Genomic DNA, 22,621 nt, shown 5'->3' with positions numbered 1-22,621 from the left:
TGTCGAAGGAAGAACTATACAACAATATATATACAGTGCATTCACGATGATGAGGAACAAATTTATTTAAAATTCATGAATTTTTTTTTCTTTTATTTTTTGTGTCCCAAATTCGAAGGTGACCATTGAAAACTCAATCTCAATCTTAATAAAATGACGTTTAAAAAATTTTAAAATTCTGGAATTATCCGAAGAAAATCGGATATAGTCAAAATCGTTTTTAGCTTTTAACGACTTTATTTAAAGAGATATCGGAAAACTAAAAACATTCTTTTATTGCCACATTTTATGTCCTACGACATGACGGAAAAAAAAATTAAACCCACGTTTCGTTTTTTTCGATCATCATCAACTTTATTTTTTCTAATGGGCGCCATATTAAATTTCCTCATTTTTAAAAAGCATTTTTAATTATCTTTAAAATGAGGTATCGCACCTGCATGTCCGATTACTCCTTCTAGTACTTCCCATAAGAACTCCATGAGTGCAAGAGAGAAAGATATATCAATGGGATTTCCAAACAAATTGATTTTATGTAAACTGAAGCTATAAAATACTATGGCGCCCATAAGAAAAAAAAGTTGATGATGATTGAAAAAAAAACGAAACGTCGGATTAATTTTTTTTTTGCGTCATATTGTAGGACATAAAAAGTGGCAATGAAAAACTGTTTTTAGTTTTCCGATATTTCTTTAAATAAAGTCGGTAGAAGGTAACAACGATTTTAACAAATTTCGTTTTTTTGTGGATATCTCCGAAATTATCCGAAATTTTAATTTTTTTTAACGTCATTTTATTATGCTCCAAATTGCGCAACTTTGCCTCCACTTAATCGACCCCGTAACTCTTACGGTTTCTGAGATCCCAATTGCCACTCTCGAATTTGGAACACCCTGTACAATATTGATTGCAACTGATGTTCAATTTGCTGTCCATTTAATTCAATCATTTTTGAAGTCGCTAAAAAACTTCTAATTACACATTTTCAATCACTTGCGGATCGATTAGTCTAATTCGTTGTCGAATTCTTTGCCTTGAATTATCAACATTATTTGGCCTATTCACATAAATTTTGGACTTCAAATAGCCCTATAAGAAAAAATCTAAAGGGGTTATATCCGGTAATCTTGGCGGCTACTCAATCGGTGTTTTTCGTCCAAAAGGAAAAGTTGCATCCAGAACTGTTCAAAAATAATAAGGTCTACTTACTTTCTGAGAAATCACTAAATAAAAAATTAATGTTGTATCATAATTTCTACTTGAGACACCCCTGTAACCTAAAATTTTCATTGCAAAGCACGCGTTGAATTAAATGGACAACAAATTATAATATCCTTAAAAAGATCCTTAAATTTTATTCTCTTGGTATGATTAAGAACTTTATAATAATAGTACTTTTCTCTGCCTCTACGTAGCTACTGGCAATCATTTCACTTATTTGCCCACTTGCTGCTTCTTCTTTACTAATCTATATTTCACTCATAAGTAAACCTGCTGTTTCAGAAATAGATTCTAAACTAGATTCTCAATTAACTTCTTCCATTTCCACAGATTCATTGGCTATAATCTCCCTTATTTCTTCAGAAGCAGCTTCCATTAGAAGGTCTTCATTATTAGACTCTTAAAATCTTGAAGATTTGCATAATCCAGATTCTTTAGTAGGTTCTCATATTTTTACACATTTATTGATTTTAGGTGCAGCTGCACATTCTTAATTACTAGAAACTTTTATTTTTAGCAGTTCACTTATTGTAGGTTCATTTATTTTTGTACAAACTGTTTTTATTTCAGATGATTTATTAAATTCATCAACTTCAAAAGATTCACTGTTTTTTTTCTGGTAGTTCAATCTCACTAATTTTATCATCTAGTTGCAAGTAGAGCTTTAATGGCATATTCATGGTTACTAGTATCTTTTATTTCAGATACTACACTAGCTGTAAGCTCACGTATTTTTTTAGGAACAGTTTGTTTATTGACAGCTATGGAACTCTAGTTCCTCTACCTCCGATCTTCTTTTTCTTCTTCTTCTTTCATCGATTTAACTTGACCTTCTTGGGCAACTGAAATGATTTAAATCTTACAGAAATAAATGCATTGGCAACATAAGTATTCCAAGATATACATTACTTTCGTAAAAACAACAGAAAATATTTCGTATGAAAAGAAAACATGAACATCAACTGGAATTATAGAAGCAATACATAATAGAGACAAATCATAGTACCATATAAAAAAAATCAACTTAATAAACTTATAAAAGAAATAAAAGCTGAAAACACTAAACAAATGTTAAAAGAGCTTTGCATTATTTGTGGACTTAGCAAAGGCTTTCGACAGTGTATGTCATGGAAAGTTAAGAAGTATTGGAATCCGGAAAATTGCACTTAAATAATTCCAAACAAAAAACTCAAGTGGTACAAACAGAAAATGAATTTGATGAAATTAAATATTTAAACTTTAGAGTTTTTCAACGCTGAGAGTCTGGAAGTTAACAAAAAAATCAAATCCCTTGGAGAAATGACTTAAAGATTCTGGAAAACTTAAAAAATTAACTGTCAAAAATAAACTTTCCTAAGAATTACCTAATTTAGAAAAAAAACGAAATCTTGGAAAATTAAAAAAAAAATATATTGAAATTCCTAGAAGAAATGTTAAAAAATAACTGAGACCTTGGAAAAAAATCAGATTTCTTGTAGAATTAAAAAAAAATAATAATAATTTATTATTTTCTTTTTTAATAAATTTCCCTGAGGAATTTTAATATATTTTTTATAACTTAATTTTTTTCAGGATTGCAAGCGATTTTTTTCATTTTAAGTTTTTTCAAAAATATTTTCAGGTCTTTGAAGTCTTTTTCTTATCACTTCCAAGGTTTTCAAAAAAAAAATAAATTCATTCTCTTTTAAATATTCCTACCTCTCTTTTTAATAAAGTAATTTTTTAATATTTTTTCAGGCTCTGGAAGTCGTTTTTCTGAAAGTTTAAAAAATTTTTAATTAAAAAAAATATATTTTCTTGTCCTCAAACTCATTTCGTAGCGTTTTTACTTATATGGGTTGCTTAATAAAATAATAAGCTTTAATTGCTCAATATTTATTTAAACTTTTTGTATAAAATAAATAACAAAACAAATTATAGCCTAATAATATAGTGTAAAATCCCCATAGGAGTTTACAATAAGGACACTTATGATTTATTTGTTTTATTTATTTAACTTCATTACTTTTAAAATAAATTATTAAAGTTTTTAACAAAAATAAAATCTGTAAAGAACCTCTCTGAAAGATATTTCATTTTTTATTAATGAGTATATAGCTTTGGCCAAAGGTAGATATTTAGCAAGTACATTTTTTATTTAATCATTTTTAAAAGTTTTAATACATAAACCTAGATTTTTTTCTTAAAGTGGTAATTCAATATTTAAATGTATTATTTTTTTTTAAGTTAATCTTCTTCCAGAGGTTTTAAATAATTTTTAAATAAATTCCAGGCTCGTAGTTATTTTTTTAACAATTTCTGGGTCGTTAAAGCCGTTTTCCTGAATTTCTCCCATAAATTTAAAGTTTTTTAAAATATTTTCAGGTTTTTACAGTAATTCTTTATTTATTTCAAAAAATTGATTTTTATTATCAATTTTCCAAAATTTTGATGTTTTTAAAAAAAAATATTTTTTAACCTTCTTAAATAATTTTAGCTTTTTAATTGGAGTATAGAATTTAGTTCAATTATTAACAGTTATTTACCGCCTTATTAACGCAGTTATCAACCTTTTTAGTTTTAATTAAAAACAAGGATTAATAAAAATAAAAAATTTAGGTCGAAAGTAGATGCACATTTTGCTTCTTATTTAAGATAAATTGAATTCAATAATTTTTAATACAACTTAAACGTTTTAAATTTAACTATTATCCTATTTTACTCAGTGTAAAGAATTGGTTGGTTTTGTTCATGGAATAATCCTAAATGTAAAATAGGGTTAGAGAGTCTTATTCAATTAGAAATTTTGATTACTAGAATTATTGGCAGAGTAAGGGTTAATTCGACGTCAAAAATTACAGCAATTAAAAAAATTATAGGGAAAATGGAAGCATAATAAAATATTTCAATAGTCTTAAAATTAACAAATTATCGTTTATTAAGCTTTTCTTAAAGAAGAACGGTCAAAGATTAGAGAATGCCTTTATTTACTTCTTGTTTTTGTAATATCTCTATAAAAGACAATAAGCAAAAAAACTCGCCTCAAAAAACTATTATCCCTTCACTTTTCTGCCTTAATCCAGATTTCCAACATTTTCTTTAATAAATTAATTTCTGTTAAGACTCTCAACAGTCAAAAAATCTCTTTTTAAGAATCGGTCCTTTATAAGGCAATTTTTTCACAGTCAAACAATTAATAAATTACTTTTATTTATTGGCGTCTTTATAACGGTAATTATTAGATTCATTTATGCTACTTTAGGGTGAAAAATTAAATTTTTACAGAAAATCAAGAGAAATCAAATTCTTCATTGAAAATGTTGATAGTCAAAAACAAAATGTGTAGAATTTTGATTTGTCATCAAATTTCATTTAAAAAGAAGAGTCAATGATTATCTTTAAACTTCCCTTACTCTTCTTGGTTCACCGTTTTTTTCGCACTAATAAATACAAATAACAATAAGATTTTCCATAAATCTGAATGAATTGGAATTTTACTTACAATAAACAACAAGTTCGACCGGTTCGGAAATCGGGCCCCATCCGGCTACATTCTCGCCCTGGCACGTGTAATTCCCGGCAAACGTCTCGTCAACCCTTTCCAGACTTAGGATACTTGGATCCAGACCGCAAAACGGTCCTCCGTCCTTGGCGGTGTAATTGCATTCCGGGAATTCCTTCATCAGTTCGCCGTCCAGAAACCAACGCACCTTAAAACAAAGAAATTACTTCCTTAAGCAGTCAGTTTTCCAGAGAAAAAAAAATCTATACTGACTTTGGACAAATTTCCCGGATTTCCAGAGGTGACGTTGCATAGAAGCATAACGTTGGTCTTGTCGAGGGCTTTCACTGGAGTAGCCGGGTCCATAAGTACCTCCACGTCAGGAGTATCTATAAAAACGTAATTTCGTTAATTGAAATAACCTTAGAACTAACGGGTAATAAGTACATTGAACATTAAGGTAAATGGTATCCTCAGATTTCTCCATTCTAATCTCGTTTTGTAGCCAGCAAGTGTACTCCCCCATATCCTCTCTGGTAACGTTATAAATGATCAAAGGGGGGTTTTCTATTGTGCCCCCCTTATACTTTTTCTCGTCAGTGAGGTTTAGTTCCTTATCATCTTTCGTCCTAAAGAAATTTACAATTTTAAGATAAAATTAAATTTTTAATATGAGATTTGGTCTTACCATGACGCTCCTTTGAGTTCCTGGGGGTTCGCTTTGTAGCTGCATATGAGCAAAGTGTTGTTGGTGCTCTCGTTGACTGTGATGTACTTGGGTCTCACCAAGATCACTGGGGCATCTGTAAATTTTTAAATGTAAGCTATATCGCCATCTCAGTCTAATGTGTTATAAAATGATCACTCTTTCACTTTTAATTCTTAAGTTAGGAATTAGTTCTTCAGTTGGAAATTATTATCTGGTTCATAATATTTTTATTTATGTTTTTATAAATTACGTAAGTTATCTGTATTTTCTTAAAAAAATTCAAACTGAAATTTTTTCTTTAATTAAATTTATTATTTTTCAATATAACGCAAAATGTATTTATTATTAGCACTTTTATTAAAGAACTTCACCAGGTCTGTGACGCTATTAATATTTTATATTATTTTTTAACTTTAAAGAAAAATTTATTGAAATTTTTCCAATTAACGATTTTTAATTCTAAGTTGCAGTCGAATAAAAAAATTAAGTTTCACAAATGTTTAAATCATTAATTTTTGACACTATTAATATTTTTTTTATATAAAGAATTTTTTAAATATTTTTTTTTATGGAATTTTTATATTATCATTTATAATTTTTTTTTACATTTTTATTATCAAATTTGTTAAATGTAAAATGTCTTATCGTCAAATCGTTACAAATGAAACGTGCGCAAGTCCACCGGTCTCTACGTTAACATGAATATTGCCCTAAGTTTGCGATTTCAAGGTTTATATCAAAGGTTTGCTTCAATTATTTGGAATTTTTTAAATACAAAAATTTTGCTTACTTTTGATACAAATAACAAACCTAATAAAATTCTTTATAGTGACAAGTGCCGTGCAAAAATCGCAACTCCATTCTGGCTTATTTACTTCTAAACGTGGCACTTCAAAATAATATCTGCATTATTCAAAAATGCTTAGAAAAAGGCCATACACAAATGAAGTGCGATTCTCTGCACTCCTCTATTGAAAGAAAAATGTCTGGTAGAGTTTTAAACATAGCAGCCGACTACGTTTATTACGCAAAAACTATCAGAAAAATACTCACATTTTATGAGGTTCAATATTTAAATCACAGTTATTTTAAAGATATTTCTAAACCTAATTTTTTTATTAAATTTCGCCCGGGGTATAAAAAAGGCGATTTCGAGGTTCGGAACATAAGAGGTCTAAAATATAAACCTATAGAATCAGTTAAATTTAAATTGCGACATTCTGAGAACTTCCAAATATTACGTATTAGAATAAATAAAATGTACCTTGGCAAACGATTATCATGCATTGTAAAACTCCCTTGAACATGAATAGATTAGAATACATCCGTCCTTTGAAAATGAAGATTTTACTTGTTTCAATAAATACAGAGAAAAACAAACCATTTTTATGTTAACATCAGAATTAAGATTAACGCAAAATTAGAGAATAGTAAATCGAACATCAAAAATATCTGTGGTTTTTCTTGTCTCCGGTAAAATTTAACTTTTTGGGATTGAGCAGTTTTCATATGACGGTGACGTTATAATAATTTTTGTTGGTATCCAAATTTTTGAATTTTAAAAACTTGATTTTTAAAAAAATGATCAATCTTAGGAATGATATTGACTTGAAACGAAATAATCTATTTTTAATTTTCTAGAAAAGGCAGGCAATATTACAGAAATAAGAAAGAGATATAGAAAATGGAAGAAGAAGTACAATTTTCATTCTTATATCCTTATGTGGGTCTGAGGAACTAAATTAGGTTATTCCATTGTAATTGGGTAAATTGTGACAAAAAAAAAATTTTCATAAAATCCCGACATTATAGAAATAAAAGAGGGATATGAAAAATAGGAGGGAAAATTCAATTTTTATTCCTATATCCCCATCTCAGTATGAGGAATAAATGAATGTAAAATTTTGCTTAGTTTCTGGTTATTTTAATTTTTTTAATCCTTAAATTTATTATTTTTGCTTAAATAATTAATTTTATATTTTGAGTTGGTCTTTGATGCCTTTCATATTATTTTTTTACTACACTTAATTTCTATGCAAATTATTATTTAATAAACTTTTATAAAAAATCGATTTATTATTCTTGAATTAACAATTCCTATTTCAGGGTATCGGCTTATTTAAAAACAATTAAAGGCATTCATGCCTGGCGTTTTTTTAATTTTTTTTTTATAATATTTTAGATCCTATTAATTTATGTTATTGAATTTCTGTTTTGAAACGTTTTATATTTTCTTTCATATCTTTCTAAAATTTAATTTCAAGTTTTTAGCATATTGTTCAGGTTAACAGATTCACTTCAATAATATTTCAATGCTTTTTAACTGTTAAGATTTGTACAATTTAGAATATTTTATATATTAGGTATTCTTTCATATCGAATTTTCCGAATTTTTGTATTTAAAAGATTATACCTTTTAAACTTTTAAATAAATGACAATTTTTCATTTTTATCATGATTTTTCTCATAAAACGTAAACTTTTCTTATTCCTATATCCCTATCCAGACCTGAGATATCGTAAACGGAAGTAATGAATTATTGATTTTTCATTGTAATTAAATAAATTATGCCAGAACATTATCCAGACAATATTATAAAACTAAAAAAAGATAATAGAAAAAGGAGGAAAAGGTTCAATATTCATTACTATGTATAGTCTTGTCTTAAAGAATGGTCATAAACTATTATGGTTTCATTGTAATTAAATAATTTGTGTCATTCTCATTTTAAGCTAATTTAGGTCTTCTTCCAGGTAGTTTAATTAAAATCAGAAACTTTTTACTTTTCAAAGTATTCCTTTTCCAAGTACTCCTAAATAACCCTTTAACTACCTAGAATAGGGGAAAAAATTCAACTGCCTGGAAAAAAATATATTCTAGGCATTTGTTGAAATAAAAAGCCATTGGTTTATTAATTTTGTATTATGATAGACAAATAAAATTCTAAAATACCATACAGAAAATCCAGAGAGATAAATGATGAGAGATGAATATTATGAAAATAGAATATAGAAAATAAGAGGAGAAGTTAAATTTTCATTCCTATATTATCTTAGTTTAAGAATTTAATGAATGATATTAAATTGTAATACAATGATTTTTATTTAATTGTTATTGGATAAATTATGAAAGAGAAATACAATTTCCAGAAAATCCAGGCAATATAATAGAAATGAGAAAGGGATATAAAAAATAGGAGACAAAGTTCGATTTTCATTTTTATATCCTCATTATCCTCATTAGCCTAAGATATCCTAACGAATAGTAATGGATTAATGTTTCTTCATTATAATTTAATAAATGGTGATAAGAAACCGCAATGTCTAGAAAATCGAGACACTAATAAAAATGAAAAAGGAATATTGAAAATAGGATAAAAAAATTAATTTTCACTTCTCTATCCCTATCTTAATGTAATGAATGATAATGAATTGTAGCGTAATGGTGTTTTTTTCATTGTAGTTGGGTACATAATGCCAAAAAAATATAATGTCCAAAAGATTCAGACAGTAATTGAAAAATGAAAAAGGGTTATAGAAAATTAGAGGAAAATTTGGTAGTGGTTCAAAACGACATAAAAAATGCCTGAAAATTATTGTTTTCCAGGACTTTTTGTCACGCTTTCTATAGACTCATTTCTCGTTCTAAATCTCAATTTAAATCGAAAAAATAATTGAAATGACCTTAAGAAATATTTAATCATTAAAGTCATTTCTAACTCATTCCAAAGTCGATGTTTCCAAGCAATCTGTACCTTAGTAATGACCCCCCTGAAAAATACAAAGAAAATTAAAAAAAGAATTAATTGGCATAAAAAAATTATCCTTAATCCTGGCGAAAGTATGAAAGCGTGCATGGAAAAAACATTTTAATTATTTTTCTTTTTCAGCCATTTTCTTAAGTTTACCAAAGATATAGAGTTATTTTTAACTTATTTCGAGGATTCCTTTAAAAAAAATACAAAAATGCTTGGAAAATGACAAAAAAAAATTAAAAGAAAAAAAAAATAGAAATGACCTAAAACTCACGAAAAAGTGAAAAAAATTAAAAATATTTGTTTTCCAGTAATTTTTTTACGATTTCCAGGGATTTAGAGTTAATTCTAATTTAATTTAAGGATTCAGAGTCGATTTTTCCAAGCAAATTCGATTTTAATACTGACTTCGTCCTAAGATCCTAAGATCCTTAAAAAGCATTAAGAAATACCTGAAAAAAAAAATTAAAAAGAAACTTTAAGTGACCTAAAAAAAATCTTCTTAATCCCCTGAAAGTATAAAAAGAACCTGTTTTGACGCTTCAACGCTTGGAAAGATTAAAAATGACTTAAAAAGTACCTGAAAAGGTAGATAAAAATTCAAAATTTTCCATACATTTTTCACGGTTTCCCAGGATGTAGGCTGATTTCTAATTCATTTTAAAGATATTGGGTTGATTTTTTATGCAATTCGAAACATCGCAAATGAATAGGGATAGAAACGAAAAGTTGCCAGTAAATATAGGGAATATTATAGTGATAAAAAAGAAATATAGAAAATAGGAGAAAAAGTTTAGTTTTCATGCCTTCATCCCCATCTCAAGCTGAGGAAAGAAATTAATTTGTAATAAAATGATCAGTTTTATCAGTGTACTTGGGTAAAATTGTGACAGAATAACATAATTTCCTTTAGATCCGGATATTACCATAGAAATAAAACAGTGAACAATCTGACAATAAATTCTTATTATTAACATCTCTTAATGATAAAACGCTTGAAGCGAATCATTCCCAAAATGCTTCTGGACTGTGTGCAAATATTCCAGAACATTTAAAAGAATTTGGATAAAAAAGATTCTAATGCACGAATTTTATAATTTCTTTAAAGGAAGCTGAATAACATTTCAAAGAAACTTTTAAAACAAAAATCAATTAGAAAATATAATTTAGAAAAAGAAAATATAGTAGAATTACTGTTGGAATTTAAAAATTGCTAAGATATTTTATGATGTAATTAAAGATGAGGTCATATTTTTTTCACTTGCCTCATGAATATCCTACTCATCAAAATAATAACGCCAACAGAGGAAATAGATAAATATGATAATGGATAAATAATCAAAAGCAGATAGATGATCTATTTGAATCTTCGTAGGTAAAATTGGAAAACTTCGTAGGTAAAATTGGAATTTTAATACTAAAGCTCAAAAGTTAAAAAAAAGATGCAGTTTTAAAAATTTTCTCTTAAGTTCTTTAATTTTGACACATATTTCAGGAATTTGTAATTAATATACAATATATCGACAAAAACATTTTGAAAAAAAAAATTTTTTTTTTCAAAAATTAATCGCACTTAAAAATGAAACACAATCGCACAAAAAAAATGAAAATTTGGTTAAAAAGTGATTATTTAATTTTATTCAAGATCGATCTTAAAATTTTGCGATTAATACACAATATATTGAGAAAAACCTATTTTTTGGAAAAGCAATATTTTCCTATTTAAATCACCTAAATCAGCTTTCTCGTCTATATTAAGGTCAATTGCCTGAAAGAAATTATTGATTTTTCCATTACAAGTAGTTGAGTCATTGTTAATTCACTTCTCTCTTTGTCAAGCACTCTCTTTGTCAAGCACAAATCAATTAAATTATTACTCAGTAAATCAATTGAGTCAGAATCAATAAAATAATTGTTACATTCAAAAGATTTATTACAGTCAATTGCCTGAAAGAAATTATTGATTTTTTTATTCCAGATAGTAGATCTAATTCAATTATCATCCAAGTTAATAAAATTGCTTTTTAAAATTCAAATCAATTATATTATTACTCAGATAATTCATTAAGTCAAAATTATTAAAAAAAATCGTCAATTTGGAGAATTTATTGAGTTTTCTTCACAGCATGTAAGTTAATTCAGTCATTAATGAGCTTAACTGCCTTGACAAAATTATTTTAAATAGATTTTATTTTTTACACCGCTAAGCAAATTAAAGTATCATCCAAGTAATTGGAAAAATTATTTTTATAATTTAAACCGATTAAATTATTTCAATTAAAAAATTGTTAGGTTTAAAGAATTTTCTTACAGGTAACTGAATTACTTTTAGGAATTACTTACCCGAGGAATTACTTTTAGGGAGGAATTACAGACATTTGAGTAATTGTTTATTCATTGTTTTTTGCCTTCTTTTTAATGATTTGATTATCATTCAAGTAATTTGAAAAATTGTTTAATATTGGTTAAATAGAGCAATCCTTATCAGCTTTTCACGAATCAATTATTACCCAAGTCATTAGAAAAATTATTTATGATCATCTAAATCAATAAACTAATACTTAAAAAGTAGTAGTTTATTGATTATTTATTAGTAGTAGTATATATGATTAGTAAATTCATTAAGTTAAATTATAATTCAAGTTGTTAAAAAAAAATTAATATAATAATAATAATATTTATTTATCTATTTATTTATTTATTTAATATTCCAAGTCGATTAAATTTATACTCAGTAAATTTTTGAGTCAGAATCACTAAGAAAGTCATTCAATTGTTCTTTGTTAATGATTGATTAGTTGAGTCATGGTTTATTCATGATTCCTTTTTCTACCTGTGTGTGAAATAGATAAACCATTATCAGTCAATAATTAACCAATGGAGGTTCTAGTGAGAAAAGTGGAGTAGCGGTTAGAAAAAGAATTTGCCCAACAAGTCTTGGTAGTTGAAAATGATTAGCAATTCTCTATCCTATACAGTTAAAAATGGATAAAGAAACAGTTTTAAGGAATTAAGAATTAATGGTAGCAGGGTCTCAATGGTTTTAGCTAGTCCATGAGATCATAATTGCCTAATTTCAGTTCTCATTTTAAAATTTACTTATTGGATCTAGTTGAGCATTATTCTTGATATTGTTCCATGCATCATTGTTGGTCTTCATCACTTTCTTATTCCAGATTTTAGGCAGTTGAATGAATGATTTTTATTCCAGACAGTTAAACGTGAATTAAGGATCAGTTTTAAGACGTTCAGTAGTGATTATTTCATTTCGGATACTCGAGTATCCCACGCAGATTATGATGTCACTTTTTTTTAGTTTTCTGCAATCCAATCAAACAGGCTGGATTCTAGGCATTTAAGCATTGCAGTAGCATGGTTTAGGTAGTTGAGCATGGAATTTTTATTCAAAGACCTTAGTGTTCATTATTTATTTGTTCGAGCACTTGTAATCGAGTGGAGTTATGTATGAAGTTACATGAAATTGTTTTTTTTTGGGCATGATGAAACTTAGATAAAAGAGTTTCTAATTCTTAATTTTTTATGATTTTTTCAGAGAAAATTGAAGAAAATTTAAATAAACTTTAAAAATAAAACCAGGCCACCTACATATCTGAAAATTTGTATGTAGGTTTTTCAATTAAATTCATTAGACATCTATTTCAGCGTTTTTAAAAAAATGTATAGGTTGCAAAGAAAAACAAATTTTGAAAAATTTATTTTTTTTCCAACATAATTGAGAAAATGGCCATAACTCAAAAACCAGAGCACCTACAGACCTAAAAATTTGTATGTAGATTTTTGCATTAAATTCATTAAACACCTGTTTCAGCGTTTTTAATAAAAATATACAGCCAATATGAGCACTAGGAGTGAAGATATATCTTAAGTTACTTAAAAGTCTCTATCCTCTTGAAAATGATCTTAAAAAACTTAGATACGAGGGCTTCTTTTACGTGGAAGAACACTTCAAAGAATGATCATGGATTAATTATATGGTGCTGTACTTACATCTAACTTCCAAAATTAAGACTTGATGTCCCTCGGGTTCACCTTTGTGTTTCGTCACCTCATTCTCGGCATAACAATGAATCTTTATTCCATTTTCGTAGTGGCTTGCTTGGAACACGAACTGGCTTTTGGTGTTGTACGTTCCGTCTTTCTATAATAAAAAAAAAAAAGAAAAACCCTTAAATTCTACTTATTTCTCACAGGAATAAGGTAAAGAGATAGAGAGAGAACGATGCCCTTAAAATATTGCGTCTACGGCACGCAATTTTACATGCGCAACCCCCCCAACTCCCTAATTTATTAGAGTTGTAGCAGTGTTTAACCCCCCGGGCCGTATGTCTCATTCCTTTACATCTTATTAAGTTCTTCGTCTTTTGGTCGTGGATAAACGTCTCCCGTAACGCCGTCTAACGGTCGAAATTAATAGGCAGACTCGAGGCGAATAACTTTTGCCGGAATTACACGTAAAATAGACCGCAATTTATTTCGAGTTAACTTGTTTTTTAGTTTCGTTGCGATTATTCGGGTTAATTTGCTTAAAAAGAATTATTTCAAGAATCTTCTGCCTCTTCTAGATTTCCTATTTTTTACTGTTGTATGTATTGTACAAATGTCAAGAATCGTAATGTAATATTTGACAGCTGGTTGCCTGGAACTTAATGAGAATGTGGTGTCTATAATATTTATTGATATGGTTAAGAGGAGGTAATTAATGTATATTGAAGGTTTTTTGAATTATAAGAGTTTTATGGATTTAAAAAATCTGACCTTCATGTAAAGATATTTTAGATTGTATTTAAGTCCCTTATTTAATATGCCCAACTACACCCAGATCGGTTTCTTTTTAAAGACAAATTAGGAAATTTAGTATAAAGTATCTCATCTGATGTATATGGATGACATAAAACTATATGCGAACACATAGTTTTATAGTATCCATATAGTCGCTTATTTTGTGAGACATATGCACTTTAAATGGTATGGACTATTATCATTAGTTATCGTATAATCTTGTCGTGTCAACAATTTGGGAAACTTTATTCATTAAAAAAAAATAATTTTTTTATGAAAAATTTTAAAATATAATAATAATAATAATCTTTATTTAGCATAAAAAAAACTACATGTAAAATACAATCCATTTTATAAGATTCAATAAGAATATAATACTTTTACCAATCTAGTACATTATAGCCTAATTTCGTTAGCAGGAGTTACATACTCGTAATAGGTGTATTTATTAAAAGAATGCGGGTGCAAATTTTATGTCACTTTGCTAAATCTTTTTAAGTTATGAACATTTTGAGAATTTTAATATAAAAAAAAGATCTTTCTCAAAAAATATATTTTAAATAATTTTTTTGAAAAACATTTAAATATATTAAAATAGGTGTCTTAGAAGTCAAAAAATGTAAATACATTTCAAATTCGTAGGTAATTTTTTTTGACTTATGGGGATTTTCGAAATCTTTAATTAAGTAATTAGGCCTTCTTGAAAAAAAATAATTTTTCGGTATAATGCTTTTAAGTTATGCTCATTTTGAAAATTTTTAAATAAGAGAATTGATTTCTTTCAATGAAAAAATTTTAATATTTTTGGAAATACAACTTAAAAATGCTAAATTAGGTGTTTAATCAAACTAGTCAAGAAATTTATATACAAAAACTTAAATCTGTAGGCAAATTTTTTTTGACATTGACATTGTGTTAATATTTTATTAAAATTATTTTTTGCTTGGTACCGTGTCTAAAGTACTTACTTTACACACTTCAAGAATTATAAAATTTCGCTTTTTAGGCGCTAGTATGCAAAAAATAATGCGACATTTAATTTATGATTGGTCAAAAATTTTTTTGACGTTTTTTTACGCACTAGTGCGTAAAGTAATTTTTTTAAGTTTTTTTATTTATTTTTGAGTTATGGATATGTTGTTAATTTTTTCCAAAAAATATGTTTCTCGATTTTTTTGCAAAAATCTAAAAAAAACGCTAAAATAGATATCGAATAAAATTAGTCAAAAAATTTAAATATATTTCAAATTCGTAGGTAATTTTTTTTTGACTTATGGGAATTTTGTAAATCTTTAATTAAGAAAATAGGCCTTCTCGAAAAAAAATTTTTTCGAAAAACGTTGAAGTGGGTAATTAATCAATCAAATTAGTACGAAAAATGTTTAATTTCTAAAATAAATGGACATTTCATGAATTTTAATCTACTTAAAAATACTTTCTACAGCAACAAAATTAAGGACATAATATTTAGAAATGGATTTTCATAGATAGTCAAAACTCCAACTAGAACCGTTTCTGCTAGCCAAACTTTAATTGATTTTATAATTACCAATGACAAGCATTTATCTCATAGTGTACATATAACACCCAAAATTATTTACCATTCCATTTTATCAATTCTCTCAAATGAAAAAAAAGATCAAAATATAGAACTTGTATCATATCAAAGATCATTTAAGAACTATAATTCTGTAAGATTACAAGAAGAACCTCTTGCATTCGAGTGGAATAACAGTATCTATGATGTAAATAGATTGGCTAATTCTTTTGTGAATGACATAAAGAGTATTTTAGATAAAATGTGTCCGAGGACTAAATGTTTACAAATATTCAAATATAGGGATCAAAAATGGATAACCGAGGAGATAAGAGAACTTATGCGTGAAAGAGATAATTTATATAGGAGGGCGATAATTGATAAAAGTGAAAATACTTGGAATCAATATAAGGCTAAAAGAAATTTTACAGTTAACAAAATCAGAGTAGAGAAGGAAAATTATTTTTTTGAATGTAGAGATTCTAATAAAAAGAACCCGAAGGAACTATGGAAGAATTTGAAAACACTGTTGCCGAGTAAAAGTAGCACACTGCCGGAGCAAATTAATTTGTAATTCCACAGATTTAATAAATATTTTGTAGAGAGTGTGGAGGATATGATAAATAATATACCACAAAGTGAAAACAGATTAAATAATGTTGTATGTGCCCCCCGTGTTTAACATTTTCTCTAAATTCAAACCTGTCTCTATGTTAAAAATGAAAAATACTCTAAAAAACTTTAAAAAATGTTGGTGGGGGTGAATCTGGTATATCAAAACATGTCCTCTGTGATGTCTCTCTTATGGTTGGTAATAGATTGTTAGATATTATTAATACTTCTTTGTCAAACGGTGTTTTCCCAGATGATTGGAAACTGTCTACTGTTATTCCTGTTCCCAAGTTACAAAACACAAATTTGCATAATGAATTTAGACCCATTAACACGGTATCTGTCTATGAAAAGCTCCTTGAGAATTGTGTTAAGGAACAACTTGTTGAGTTTTGTGATCAAGGCAAAATAATTGTTCCTGGACAGTCCAGATTTCGTGAGCATAATTCTTGTGAATCCGTTGTCCGTAATATTTAAAAATAGTATATCTTAGTGTGTTTCTGTTAATTATGGTGTGCCTCAAGGAACTGTTTTAGGACCATTGTTATTTCTACTGTACATTAATGATATGGTAAAAGTTTTTGAAAAGTGTAGGGTGGTATTATTTGCAGACGATACAATTGTGTATATTATAGGCAAAAACTTACAGCAAATGCAAATCGACCTAAAAAATGAATTGAATAGTTTATTTGTCTGGCTTTGCACTAACAAATTGTGTTTAAATACAGCTAAATCGAAGTTTTGCATATTTGGCAAAAAGTCACGACTTAATCAAATATACATGAATAGTGTGAGCATTACTGTAAATGGGTATAGCATTCTTTATGAGAGTGAAATTAAGTATTTGGGTACTATTCTAGATGCCAATTTAAACTTTTGTGCACATGCAGACTACGTCATGCGAAAATTCTCCAAAAAAGTTGAATTTATCACCAGAGTGGGAAGAAACCTCTCCATGAGCACAAAGTTGCTTTTGTTTAATAGCATTGCACTTCCGCATTTGCAGTATTGCTCCACGTTGTTGTTTAATCTGCCACAATATAAAATACACCAGTTGGAAGTAATACAGAATAGAGCTATGAGACTGATTTTAAAATGTGATCGATATACACCAATTAAATGTATGTTAAGTGTCCTAAATATGATGTCTGTGACTAAACGTATAAAGTTTAATGTCTATTTGTTTATATTTAAATTGAAACATCGTTTGTTACCCAGCTATATCTGTGATAAGTTAAAATCGTTTGAGGATGTACACACATACAATACTAGACACCGTCAAGATTTCGCCATAGTGGATAGGTGTAACACTATTCAGTTACTAAATTTGATTTTATTTAAAGGCTCAATAGAATTTAATAAATTGCCTCTAATAATTAAGACCTGTGATAATGTCAACCAGTTTAGGAGGCTATTGAGAAAACATCTTTTAAATAGGGATAACTAAGAGTATTTTTATTTTTTTTGGGTTGTACATTATATTCTTATTATGATTTTAGTTATAAGTTTTATTATACCATTTGTGTTGTCCTAGGTTAGGTTTTATTTATTCCAATAATTGTTGTGTACGTTTTCTTTTATTACGCAGATCACCACTCTATTATACCTAATGTAGCCCTGTGTTTAATGAACTTTAATTGCTTTATTATTATTATTAATATTGTAGTTTATTTTCTTTGTAGACTTTAGTACTGCTTTATATTATAATTATAATTATTGTAATGTATGTAACTATTATGCTAAATAAACTTCTTTATTTATTTATTTATTTTAATTTTGTAGTAAAAAAAGATCTACAAAGAAAGAAAGAACACTGTACACAATTCCAAATTCTTAGTTAAATATTCTTTGCGTAATAAGCATTTTGTAAATTTTATATTAAAAAAAATAAATTCCCCAAAAAAAAACGAACTCATTTTTTTTTGAAAAACAATAAACTAATTGTGGTAATAATAAATTTCGTATGCAAAATCTTAAATCACTATGTTAAATATTTTTTAAGTTATTGACATTTTGTGAATTTTTCTTAATTTTTTTGAAAAAACTTTTAATAACACTGAAATAGATAAGTCGAAAAATTAAATCAAACTTCAAGAATTTAATATTCGTAGGTAATTTTTTTTTTGAATTATGGGGATTTTATGAATTTTTAATTAAAAAACTGGGCTCTCTTCAAAAAATTTTTTTTTTTTTTGAAAAACGTTTAAGTAGGTATTTAATCAAATAATTAGTATGGAAAATTTTAAATTTTTGAAATTTTTTAAAACTTTTTAATTATGAAGATTTTATGGATTTTGTAGTAAAAAAAAAAGATTTTTTTCAAAAAATATATTTTACTCACTATTTTTGAAAAACTTCAAAAAACACGAACATATGTCTACTTAAATCAGTCAAAAAATCTATATATAAAATTTCAAATCTTTTTCAAACGTAATTTTTTTAAGTAATGGGCAATTTGTAAATATACAAATAAAAAAATATACCTTCCTCAAAAAAAAATCTTATAATGTTTAGTTAATGTTATGTCTAATAAAAAATATGGTCTCACTCTAGAAGTTAGTCATACCACCTGGGACTTAAACAAATGTGAATCCTACGAAAGAATTGAGGATATTCAACGGTGTAAGTATATTAAATAGCAATTAGAGTTTAAAGATGTTCATAACTGTAGCATTGTGTATTTTAATTGCCAGGGTTTTCTAAATAACAAAGAGCACATTATTTTATTAATTAATGATTGGAAACCCAAAATAGTATTTCTGAGTGAGACACATGTATCTTGTGATATTGAATTATGTGAATTAAATATCAGGGGGTATAAATTAGAGCAATGCACTACCAACAACAACAGAATAGGGGGGAGGGGGGTTATGGCATTAATACGTTGTGATATTAGATATAAGATTATCACTGTTCAATGTCTTGAAAACTATGTTTGGTTATTGTCCCTCGAAGTATCTTTGTCTGGTTTGAAGTATTTGTGTTCGGTTTTATATCATCCACCTCAGAAAGATGATGCAAATTTTATAGATTTTTTTCAATAATCATTTAGATCAAATTTGTGAATTTAATGGTATAAATGTAATAGTAGGCGATTTTAATTTTGATTTATTGAAAAACTCATATTATGGCAACAAAATATTTAATGTTATATATACCAATGGATTTTATCAAATAGTACAGACCCCTACTAGAATAGTCCCAAGAAGCCAAACATTGATAGACTATATCGTAACAAATAATAAAAATCTCCAATATAAAGTTCACCTTACGCCTAAAATCAGCGACCATTCAATTCTTTCAATAACACTTTCCCAAGAAAAAACTCAAAATGATAAAAAAATTACATTTCAGAGGTCTTTTAAAAATTATGATCCCAATGAGTTACAACAAGAATTATCACATTCTGTTTGGAATAATAATGTTTATGATTTTTGGCTACTTCTTTCATTGGAGATATTGAAAACATTATTAATCGTATGTGTCCCAGGGTCAAGATAGTCCAAGATCAAAAATATATCGACAAAAAATGGATTACCTTCGAAATAAGAGAAATGATGCGTGAAAGAGATCTATTATACAAAAAAGCTGTTATGAGTGGAAGTGAAAATACCTGGCAAGAATACAAAGGGAAAAGAAATATCATTGTAAGTAAAATAAGAACAGAAAAAGAAAAATTTTACGCAGAAACAATAGACTTAAATAAAAGTAACTCAAAAGAACTGTGGAAAATCCTTAAAACTCTTTTACCTGGGAAAAAGCAGGAATTGCCAGACGTAATCAGGTTTGAAACAGAAGTAATCAACCAAGAGGCAGACATAGCTAATAGATTTAATAAGTATTTTGTGTGTAGCATTGACGGTATAATTGGGGATATACCACTTCCACAAAATGCTGTATCCTTTTATATTGGACCCACAGTGCATAGTGGAATATTTAGTAATTTTGAAAAATTAACAATGGTTAGAATGAAGGAAATGGTAAAAAACCTTAAAAATATGGGAAGGGGTGAGTGTGGCATCTCTAAGCAAGTCCTTTGTGACGTAGTATATGCAGTTGGTAATCGTCTTTTAGATGTTATTAACACATCACTTAGCAATGGTGTTTTTCCAGAATCTTGGAAATTAACAACTATCATTCCTGTTCCTAAGGTAAATAACACAAAATTATATAATGAGTTTCGTTCAATAAATACGGAGCCAATATATGAGAAGGTTTTAGAAGTTGTTGTTAAAGAACAGTTGCTAAACTTCTGTGATACAAATAAAATAATTATTCCTAACCAATCAGGTTTTAGAGAGAACCATTCTTGCGAGTCTGTTGTATTGTTGGTATGTGTGATGATTTTCTTAGGACCGTCGACTGTGATAACTATGTCTTAGCCGTTTTTCTTGATTTTAAGAGGGCTTTTGAAACAGTAGATAGGATTATTTTAATAAACAAATTAGAGCATATAGGAATCAAGAATACTGTTTTAGAGTGGTTTAAGTCATACTTGGATAAAAGATCTCAACGTGTGTCTTATAAAAATTGTTTGTCGGAGTCTGAAAATGTTAAATATGGTGTACCACAGGGAACGGTTTTGGGTCCGCTGTTATTTTTAATCTATATTAATGATATGGTTAGAGTAACATTTAAGTGCAAAATTATTCTTTTTGCTGACGACACAATGCTCTATATTATAGGTAAAAACTTACAACAAATGTAGAAAGATTTAAATGACGATTTGGAGCGTATTTTTGATTGGCTGTGTGTTAATAAGCTATGTTTAAATACTGATAAATCCAAATTTTGCATATTTAGAAAAAAATCAAAGCTTAGTGAAGCGGAAATCCAAAATATGCACATAGTTGTAAATGGGGATTATATTACTTATGATAATGGGGAAATTAAATATTTAGGCATAACGTTGGATTGCAATCTAAACTTTCAAGCTCATGCTGATTATGTAATGCGAAAATTTTCAAAAAAAGTCGGTTTTATAACTCGAATAGGTAAAAACTTAAGCATGCATACAAAACTACAACTCTATAATATTATTGCTCTCCCATACTTACAATTCTGTTCGACTTTGTTATTTAATCTACCTCAGTATAAAATAAACCAAATGGAGAAAATACAAAATAGAGCTATGAGACAAATTTTAAAATGTAGTTGGTATACGCCAATTAAATGTATGTTGAATGTTCTGAATATGTTGTCTGTGAAGCAAAGGGTTTTATTTAATGTGTATCTGTTTGTTTTTAAACTTAAACATAATTTGTTACCTAACTATTTGTGTGATGGATTGAAGGTATTTAGTGATATTCATAGTTATCATACGAGAAATCGTACAGATTTTATTTTATTGGAACGGTGCAATTCGACCCAAATGCAAAACTCAGTTTTATATAAGGGATTATCTGAATTTAACAAATTACCTGTGATAATAAAAAACTGTGATAATCTAAACCGGTTTAAAAGGTTCCTAAGAAAATTTCTTTTAGATAACTGATAGTATAGATAGTTATATTTATTTATTTTAATTTTACAGATTTTAGCCCGTTTTTATTTATTTTATTTATACATCTTAGCACTGTAGATTTATTCTCGTTTCTTTTGTTTCTCGTCCTGTATACAAATATTTTACATGTTTATTTTTAATTTTACACATTTTAGCCCATTTTTAATTATTTTATTTATTATTTGTTAATAAGTTAAGTTTTATCTTTGTTTAATTTTATTGTTGCCCCCTGGTATTTGTATTAATAATGTTTTTGTTAAATTAGGTACCGTAGGTTTATTCTTGTTTCTTTTTGTTTGTGTCCTGTACATACATTACACTTTTTATTTTTATTTAATTTTCACATATTTACAAATGTTGTTTTTTTTTCTATTTCTACTATTGTAATAAGACTAATAAGGCAAACTTGTACTTATATGTAGCTTTTTTATGCTAAATAAATGCTTTATTATTATTATTATTTAGGAAAATAAATAAAAATATCGCAAATACAACAAAAACAATAATTTTTATACACGAAGTACAAGAATACACTTGTATTTGATAAAATTTGTCAAAGAATCTCTATAACAAAATCTTTAGATAGAATGTTTTATGAGTAAAGGTTATTTTAAAAACGTTTAATTAAAAAAAAAAAGTACCTTTCTCGAAAAAACAATTCTCATTTTTAGTTTTTGGAAAATGGTTAAAGTAGTTTTTTAATGAATTTATTATAAAAATATGCAAACAAAATTTTAAATCTGTATTATATTAATAAACAATAATTCTATCAAAATGATTAAAGACCATCATATTTATAAATAAATTTAAATAGAACACTGGGATTAAAACAAGTAATTTGTTAAAATTGTCAATTTTTTCATAATCATTTAAATTTTATTACAGTTTTAATTTTTCATAAATGCTTCTATCATTACTGAGAATCAAAATGGCAAAAACCATTAAGAAATTTCACTTTTAAATAACGAGAGAGTACCAGCTTAATGATTTAATTAAATTAATCG

The 22,621-nt window shown here is 27.3% G+C and overlaps 1 protein-coding gene across 4 annotated transcripts in view; it reads right to left on the bottom strand.

Moving 5' to 3' along the window:
• Nucleotides 1-22,621, bottom strand: part of LOC126750284 (titin) — a 1,176,889-nt gene that overhangs the window by 71,708 nt on the left and 1,082,560 nt on the right. For all 4 annotated transcript variants that reach the window (XM_050459851.1, XM_050459854.1, XM_050459853.1 and 1 more), the window contains exons 7-11: nucleotides 13,174-13,324; nucleotides 5,391-5,505; nucleotides 5,150-5,331; nucleotides 4,976-5,091; nucleotides 4,703-4,910 (exon numbers count right to left, since the gene is read on the bottom strand). In XM_050459851.1, the coding sequence (XP_050315808.1) occupies nucleotides 4,703-4,910; nucleotides 4,976-5,091; nucleotides 5,150-5,331; nucleotides 5,391-5,505; nucleotides 13,174-13,324 (772 nt within the window). The remainder of the gene's footprint in view (nucleotides 1-4,702; nucleotides 4,911-4,975; nucleotides 5,092-5,149; nucleotides 5,332-5,390; nucleotides 5,506-13,173; nucleotides 13,325-22,621) is intronic.

Source organism: Anthonomus grandis, chromosome 2 (assembly GCF_022605725.1).
Source record: "Anthonomus grandis grandis chromosome 2, icAntGran1.3, whole genome shotgun sequence".
Lineage (NCBI taxonomy): Eukaryota > Metazoa > Arthropoda > Insecta > Coleoptera > Curculionidae > Anthonomus > Anthonomus grandis.
The sequence above is the reverse complement of the archived record's forward strand: the minus strand, read 5'-3'. Positions and strand labels throughout refer to the sequence as shown.